This window comes from Tenrec ecaudatus, chromosome 18 (assembly GCF_050624435.1).
Source record: "Tenrec ecaudatus isolate mTenEca1 chromosome 18, mTenEca1.hap1, whole genome shotgun sequence".
NCBI lineage: Eukaryota > Metazoa > Chordata > Mammalia > Afrosoricida > Tenrecidae > Tenrec > Tenrec ecaudatus.
In genome coordinates, this window is record NC_134547.1 from 48,316,419 (window position 1) to 48,324,884 (window position 8,466).

Sequence of the window (8,466 nt, forward strand, 5' to 3'; positions counted from 1 at the left end):
CGGGACGTGGAGATCCGGGGAGATCGGTGTGGCTGGAAAGAAGGGGGAGCAGATTGGCCTTGTGCATGACCTGAGCATGCCCCCCACTCCCCTGGCACTTTGCAGATGCTGGGTGCGGAGCGCCAAGGTGCACGGTGTCCTGGTCATGGGCTATGGCGGCCTCACGTCTCTCTTCAACCTGGTGGTGCTGGCCTGCGCGCTGCGGGCCCTGCACAGGCTGCGGGCACGGGAGAAGGCGCCAGGCAGGCGGGCCTGCAGGGACGCCGTCACGGTGCTGGGCCTCACCATGCTGCTGGGCACCACGTGGGCCCTGGCCTTCTTCTCCTTCAGCGTCTTCCTGCTGTCCCAGCTCTTCCTCTTCACCATCCTGAACTCCTTCTATGGTAGGCCCTGTGGGGGGCATGGGGGTGGGGGTGGGGGGTCCACTGCGCTCACAACGCTAACCCTCCCCTCCACTTGCCAAGCGGGACTAGGGCTGGGTCTGCCCAGGGGAAGGGATTTGCCTTCTAACTTGTTCCTAGCAGGACCAAGCCTTCCAGCCGGTAAGAAACTGTAGGAACTGCAGCCCCATGTAACCGAGCTGAACTATACCCTAAGAACAAACAAACTCACTGCCATCGAGTCTATGCCCACTGCCAGCGACCCTGCAGGACAGGGCAGAGCTGCCCCTGTGGGTTTCTGAGATGGTTGCTATTGACGGGAGCAGAAAGCCTCCTCTATCTCTCAGGAGGCAGCTGGTGGTCTTGAAGCGCTGACCTTGTGATTAGCAGCCCAATGAGTAACCCACGACATGGTAGGGATGCTGCAATCGTTATGGAAGCCGATGGCTCCTGAGGGGGCTAGAACCACCAACCTTCAGCTTAGCAGCCTAGTGCCACCAGGATTGCTTCCTGTTAGGAGGCCCCTGACCTCTGGTGAAGACCCTGCTGGCTCGTCCCTCTCTCCGTGGCCTCACAGACCACCTTTTCTTGCAGGCTTCTTCCTCTTCCTGTGGTTCTGCTGGCAGAGGTGCCGCGGCGGTGAGCAGGCGGAGGTGGGGCCAGAGACAGAGGCCTCGAGCTCCTCCCAGATGATGCACTAGTCTCTACCTGGGGTTCCCCCCACCCCAGCCCCCTGGAGGACCTGCAGCTGCCGTCCCTGGCAACCCCCACAGAAAGTAGCCCCCTGTGCTGCTGTCCAGGGAGATGATCCCACGTGGTGGCCTCCCAGGCCCAGAGAGGGCACTGCTCTGCGGACCCTGATGGTCTGCTCTTGGGCAGCTCTAGCCTCTCCTGGGATACTGAACTTAGCCCTAGAGTGACAGCCCACTGCCTGGGCTATGGACAGAGCCGGGAGGCCCGGTTTCAAGGGCCATCTCTGAGTCTCACGGGATAGCCTTGCCTACGATTCCTCACTGACTCTCTATTTCTTTATCTGTGACCTGGGGGTGAGTGGCACCAGGACTGTGTACCCCAGAAACATTGTGAAGATTAAATAAGACCAGGGACGAAGACGGCTAAGAATGGGGGGGCAGTGGGGGGTCCGCGCTCCAGCCTCATCCAGTGACTTGGGGAAAGCCACACTGAACCCCTGGACCAGTCCCCCAGCTCAATGCTGGAGAGAATGAAATGCAACCAAACCCTCACTGCCAGCGAGTCAGTTCTCACTTGTAGTGACCCTAGTGGACAGGGGGGCCCGGTGGGTTTCTGAGGCTGGAGATCTTCCCAGGAGCAGAAAGTCTCATTTTCTCCCCCAGAACAGCTGGTGAGTTCAAACCGCCGACCTTGTGATTAGCTCCTTAATGTGTAACTCACTACCCAGCCTGGGCTTGGAGCCGGCCTATGTCAGGGGCTCCTGCTCCCCGATCCCCCACGTGACAATGACTCCAAACCCTCACCTTCCGAAGCCTGGAGTCCAGACCCTGTCAGGACCTCTTCCTCCAGTGCTCCTGGTTCCTCCCCACCCGGAATAGACCGGAATGAAGTGCAGCATCGGGAGCCGTAGGGCATCCTGTTCTCCCCCAGGGAGTAAGTGGGATCCCAGTGACCAGGCCATGTGAGGCTCCCCAGGTGCGTGTGAGGGCATGACTTGCAGAGAAGTATGTACGACGTTGCTGTAGGTCACCCCACAGCAATTGCAGCTGTCCGTTGACAAGGAGCTGCCAGAGCTTCAGGCTGGATTCACAGGGGGGTTTGCAACAAGGGACGTCTGATGGCTCTCGGCTGGAAGCAGAGAATACCAGAAAGACGTTTTGTTTTTTAATCATTTTATTGGGGCTTGTACAACTCTTATCACAATCCATCCATCCATCCATCCATTGTGTCAAGCATTTTTGTATATTTCCCTCAGCATTCTCAAAACACTTGCTTTCTACTTGAGCCTTTGGTATCAACTCATTTTTTAACCCTCCCTCCCCGCTCCCCTATGGACCCTTGATAATTTATAAATTATTATTTTGTCATATCTTACACTGTCTGATGTCTCCCTTCACCCACTTCTCTACTGTCTGTCCCCCAGGGAGGAGGTTATATGTAGATCCTTGCAATCTGTTCCCCCTTTCTCCCTCCCTGTCCCTTCACACACACCCCGGTATCGCCACTCTCACCACTGGTCCTGAGGGCCTCATTGTCCTGGATTCCCTGTGTTTCCAGTTCCTATCTGTACCAGTGTACATCCTCCAGTCCAGCCAGATTTGTAAGGTAGAGTTGAAATCATGATAGTGGGGGTGGGGGGGGGAAGGAAGCATTCAAGAACTAGAGGAAAATTGTATGTTTCATCATTGCTACACTGCACCCTGATTGGCTCGTCTCCCCGCAGCCCTTCTGCAAGGGGATGTCCAATTGCCCACAGATGGGCCCTGGGACCCCACACCGCAATCCCCCTCATTCAAAATCATATGATTTTTTTTTTTGGACTTTGATGCACGATACCTGATCCTTTCAATGCCTCGTGATCTCGCAGGTTGGTGTGCTTCTTCCATTTGGGCATTGTTGTTTCTCAGTTAGATGGCTACTTGTTTATCTTCAAGTCTATAGGACCCCAGATGCTATATCTTTTGATAGCCAGGCACTATCAGCTTTCTTCACCACATTTGCTTGTGCACCCATTGTCTTCAGCGATCGTGCCAGGAAGGTGAGCATCTCAGACTGCCGAATTGTTAGAACAAAGTGTTCTTGTGTTGAGGGAGTACTTTAGTAGGGGCCCACTGTCCATTTGTTTCCTTAATACTAAACCTATATGTACATAAATCTATTTCCCCCTTGTATATATATATTTACATCTGTACATGTCTGTATTTAGAGCTCTATAAATGCCCTTTGCCTCCTAGTTCTTTCCTCTATTTCTTTGTTCGTTCCTCTTGTCCCCCTATCATGTTCAACCTTCATTTGGGTTTCAGGAATTCCTCTCGGTTACCTTGTCCTTGATCCAGCTGTGCCAGACCTCCTACACACTCCTTGTCACTGATTTTGGATTATTTGTTGTGCCTTGTCCCTGGGCTTGTTAACACCCACTTCCTCAGAACGATGTTTTCATGTGTTTTATAGACTGTGCAAAGGCCTTCGACTGTGTGGACCATAAGAAACTTAACAAACCCTTGAGAAGAATGGGAACCCCGGAACGTCTCATTGTGCTCATGTGGAATTTGTACACAGATCCAGAGACAGTGGTGCAAATAGAACAGGGGCAGACTGCATGATTTAACATCAGAAAAGGTGTGCGTTAGGATCGTATCCTCTCATACTTATTCAACCTATGCTGAGCAATTCATCAGAGAGGCTGGGTTGTATGACGACAAGGACTGTGACACCAGGATCCCAGGAAGGCTTATCAACAGCCTGCGATATGCAGATGACACACCCTTGCTTGCTGAAAGCGAGGAGGACTTGAAGCACTTGCTGTTGAAGATCAAGGTAGGCAGTTGTCAGTATGGATTATAACTCAATGTAAAGAAGACCAAAATCCTCACCGCTGGACCAAGAGGTAACATCATGATCAATGGGACAAAGGTTGAAGTTGTCAAGGATTTTGCCTTGCTTGGATCCACAGTCAATGCTCATGGAGGCAGCAGTCAAGAGATCAGATGACCCATCGCATTGGGTAAATCTGCTGTACAAGACCTCTTTAAAGTGTTGACAAGCAAGGATGCTATTTTGAGGACTAATGTGCTCCTGAACCAAGTCACGGTATTTTCAACAGCCTCATAGGCATGTGAAAAGTTTGGACGTGGAATAGGGAAGACCGAAGAAAAATCAATGCATTTGAACTGTGCTCTTGGCAAAGAATACTGGAAGTGCCCCGGATTGCAGAAAGAACAAACAGGTCAGTCTTGGAAGCAGTACAACCAGAGGGCTGCTTTGAGGCAAAGATGGCGAGGCTTGAGCTCATGTCCTTTGCACATGTTCTCAGGGGAGACCAGTGCCTGGAGAAGGACATCACACTGGTCAAACAGAGGGGCAGCGAAAAAGAGGAAGGCCCTGGACAAGCTGGATGGACACAGTGGCTGCCCCGATGGGCTCAGCATAGGAGCACTTGTAGGGATGGCACAGAAACCAGCTGTGCTTCATGCTTGCTTGCACAGCAGGCCAAGGTGGGTCGGAATCGACTCGATAGTGCCATGCAGTGGCCAGGTGCAGATCAACACTCGGAGACCGGTGCCCTTCTTGGGCTGCACACCGGGGGCGCTGTGTCCGCGTGCAGACGCGCCGGTGCCTGGACACAGGGCCATCGCTGGACCTTGGGCCAGGAGTGGGTGGAAGAGGCCATGTCTCCGGAGGCGAGCATGGGTGAAGTGGGTGAAAGGAGGGTGGAAAGCGCCAGCGCTGTAGACATGTTCACTCTTCCCGGTGCAGCTGCCCCCGTTGCGCTCTGGGTTTTCAACTCTGGGCAACTGCCTGAAGGGTGATCTCGGGGTCTCGCCCCAGTCCGTCCAGTCAACCCCACCCCGCCCCCGACCCCCTGCCATCCGGTTGATCCCGAGTTATAGGGGTCCCACCTAGGGCTGGGGGGCTGGAAATCTTTGCAGAGGCTCCAGCCCGGGCATTTGAACAGCCAACCTGTGGTTTCCGTCCAGCGCTTACCCGGCAGTGCCACCAGGGGGCAGGCTTTAATGAGCTTGGGCGCACTGCAGCTGGAACCCTGGTGGAGGGGTGGTTACGAGTTGCGCTGAACCTCAGCGTTAGCGGTTCGAGACCAGCAGTCACTCCGTGGGAGAAAGACAGGGTTTTCTACCCCCACGAAGAGTTACAGTCTTGGAAACTCCCAGGGGCAGTTCCACCCTGTCCTACAGGGTCTCTGTGAGGCAGAATCGATTTGATGGCAGTGAGTTTTGGGTTGGATGCTGCAGAGGGAAATAGGGACCCGATTCCGTTTCCCTCAGCCCTTGGCATGTTTCTGGGTGCAAAGAGCTCTTCGTGAGATGGTGAAGGGTGCAGGCTCTGGAGCCGGACAACCTGGGCTTGAACACTAAGCTGCTTACCCTCTCTGTGTCTTTGTTGCCACACCTATGACGTAAGGGCAGTCCGAGCACATGTTTTGTGGGCATTAAATACGATTTAAGCTACAATAAAAAGTTTAGCTCAGAGGAAGGGCTCAGTAAATACTTGTTATTATTGACCCTAGAGCCCCTCTGCGGCAAGTGGTTAATGTCCTTTGCTAACCACCAAATGCTCGCAGCTACCCACCAAATACATTCAACTGCTGACCAAGAGACGGGTGTCTTGGAAGAAAGGCCACGAGAACCATATGTGGGGAGCAGCGTAAGACAGCCCAAAGGAGCACAGCTCCACTCTGACTCTCATGAGGTCACCGGGAGCCAATTCTCACCCCACCGTGATGTAAAGAAAAATTCTCGCTAGGACCACTGCTACTAATGGGGAAGAGAGTTGGCCAGGCCTGAGCTCCATGGCCAGGGCTGCTTCCTCATTCTCTCTCTCCTGCGTCCTGCTCTCTGCTCCTGCCTCATTGACCTTCGCCGTCCTCAGAACACTGCCCACCCCAGGTGCAGCCTCCAGACCTCACACTCCGATGCCCTCTGATCTGTTTATGTCCCTGAGTGCCAGGCCATCGTATCTTCTAGGAACTCCCCGCCAGCCCCTGCCCCTGCCCCCTCAGAGAAGCCCTCTTTCCCACTCAGACTCCAGGCACAGCACCCCCCAACCCCCCACCTTTCTCAGGGGGGATGTGAGCCAGGGACCCACGTTCCACTGTGGGTCTGACAGTGGCAGGGTCCTGGGCCTTGGGGGTGGCCCTCTTGCTGATTTGTGTGCCCTGGCATGGTGGGAGCCTCTGCCCTCTCCCTTGGGCAGCTCTCCCCGCTCTGCTGGGACTAGGTCTAAGCAAGCTTTGGGACCCGCCTGTCCAGGCCACGGCCTCTCTGAACCCTCCTCGAAGACCATGACTTTCCGAAGAAGGAAGTGGCTACAGTGACATGCGATGGTTCCAGGAAATGGCCCCAAGCCTGTGGCCCGGAGCCCCACCAGAGTCCAGGCTCTGGGCAGGGGCCACCTCCAGGAAGTCCCCTATGGGGGGTGGCTGAGGGAGAGCAGGCAGTGCCAGGCACCCTACCCCAGAGAGTTGTTCTCTTGGTCCCCCTCTGGTTTCTCATATCCAAGGCAATGGCGACACTGGACACAAAGTTTATGATTAAAGGGCTAATTAAGGAAGTTAGCAAGTTGTAATACCTCTAGCAATGCTCAGGGGAGTTGTTTACCAGGACTGTTACAAAGTTTCAGGTCTGCTAATGCCCCAAGGGGCAGTAGCACTGCTGTAACCAGTCTTGGGCAAACCCAGCCCTCTGAATCTAGTGCTTCGAGGCATCGCACTCTGCAAGACAGCCTCCTGCACAAAGGGCGCTGAGCTTGACTTTCTCCCTCCGTGGCTGGGACTTTCATGACCCTGTTCCATGCTGGGGCTCCTGGTTCTGCTGCTGCTCCCATGGTCTAGCTGTCGTCGGAATCCAGGAAGTTCACTGCGCAGGGATCTCGGGTCCAGAGGTCTCCCACTCCTGGCTCTTTCTGGTAATGAGATTCTCCACTCCTGCTTCACCTGTGGCTCATTTTAAACACAGCCGGAAGGCATTCCAGGGAATCCTGCTCATCAATACAATCAAATCCTATCAGTATCTTCCCCCACCTTCTTACCAGGCCCATACAGGGAAAGGTCTTTGGTGGGAGTTAGAGACTTTGGCTAAAGAGCCACATTCAATAAGTCACTCCCCGGAGCCCACTGTCCCCTTTCCCCAGCCCAGTGGGAGGAGGGGGGAGGGAGCAGGGGGGAGGGCTGGGGCCCTGGTCTTGGAGGTACTTGAAGAGCTGGCAGACAGGCGCTGGGAGGGGAGGAGGCTACCAGGTTCGGTATTGTTCATAGTGATGTTCCAGAAAAGGCACAGTGTGTGTGTGTGGGGGGGGGGCGAGGGGCTGAAAGTAGGTTCTCAGCAAACGCAGGGCACCCAGTGTTTGCAGAGAAATTCATTATTAACCCCCAATTCAAACCCAGCTGCACATCACAGATCCCTGTATCTGTGCCTTTTTCTTTCCCTCCAAACCTGGCCCGCTGGTTGAAAGGAGCACTGGCCGTGGAGTCCAGAGTGTGGACTCTTCAGAGCAGCTCCGTGTGCTGTCCGGCCGGCCCTGCCCCTCGACCAAGCCCCACGGGCCCTTCTCCCAGTGATGCCTTAAGTGGGTCTCTCAGCGCTGCAATGAGGCCGGTGGTTAAGGATAGGGGATCGCGGACAGCTGGGGTTCAAATCTAAGCTCTCCTACCCACTCACCACGGTCCTTGGTGACTCCCTTGGCCTCTCAGACTCCTTCCTGTCCTGTGAAAGGGTCTGTCCTCATGGGTCAGGAGGAGAAAGGGGTGTGTGGCCTGAGTCAGTGCTGGCACGCATGGCGAGAAACACTCATCATGGTCACTCGCCTGTCCAGAGTGACTTTGGGGGTTCCCTCTAGGCCAGCAGTTCTCAACCTGTGGGTCTTGACCCCTTTGGGGGCTGAACAACCCTTTCACAGGGGTCGCCCAATTCATTACAGTAGCAAAATGACAGTGATGAAGTAGCAACAAAAATAATGTTATGGTTGGGGGTCACCACCACATGAGGGATTATATTAAAGGGTCGCAGCATGAGGAAAGTTGAGAACCACTGCTCTAGGCTCTCCCAGAAGGGGCCTGGCCGAGAGCAGCCTCCAGAGTGTGAGGCAATGCCTATCCCACGGTAAAACCAAGGCCATAGCCAAGCCGCTGCTGTTGGATCAATTTCAACTCCTAGCTAGCTTTACAGAGTAGAGTAGAGTCCATGGGACTTCCAAGGCTGTAATCTTTAAAGAGTGAATGGCACCCTTTGGAGCTGCCGCTGGGTTCAAGCAGCCCACATCTGGTTTGCAGTCTGGTGTAAAGGGGATGTGGTAGCCCCCAGCTGAGTGGGCGGGAGGACTGTGTGGGCCAAGCTGAATGAGGATTGGCATGTCATTTCCACGGTGACCACCAGGGGTC

General features: G+C 54.6%; 1 protein-coding gene across 1 annotated transcript in view; it reads left to right on the plus strand.

The window, feature by feature from the left end:
* ADGRG5 (adhesion G protein-coupled receptor G5) overlaps positions 1-1,081 on the plus strand; it is a 35,775-nt gene extending 34,694 nt beyond the window's left edge. The window contains exons 11-12 of the mRNA XM_075536704.1: positions 106-383; positions 975-1,081. Coding sequence (XP_075392819.1) covers positions 106-383; positions 975-1,081 — 385 coding nt within the window. The remainder of the gene's footprint in view (positions 1-105; positions 384-974) is intronic.
* The last annotated feature ends 7,385 nt before the right edge of the window (positions 1,082-8,466 follow it).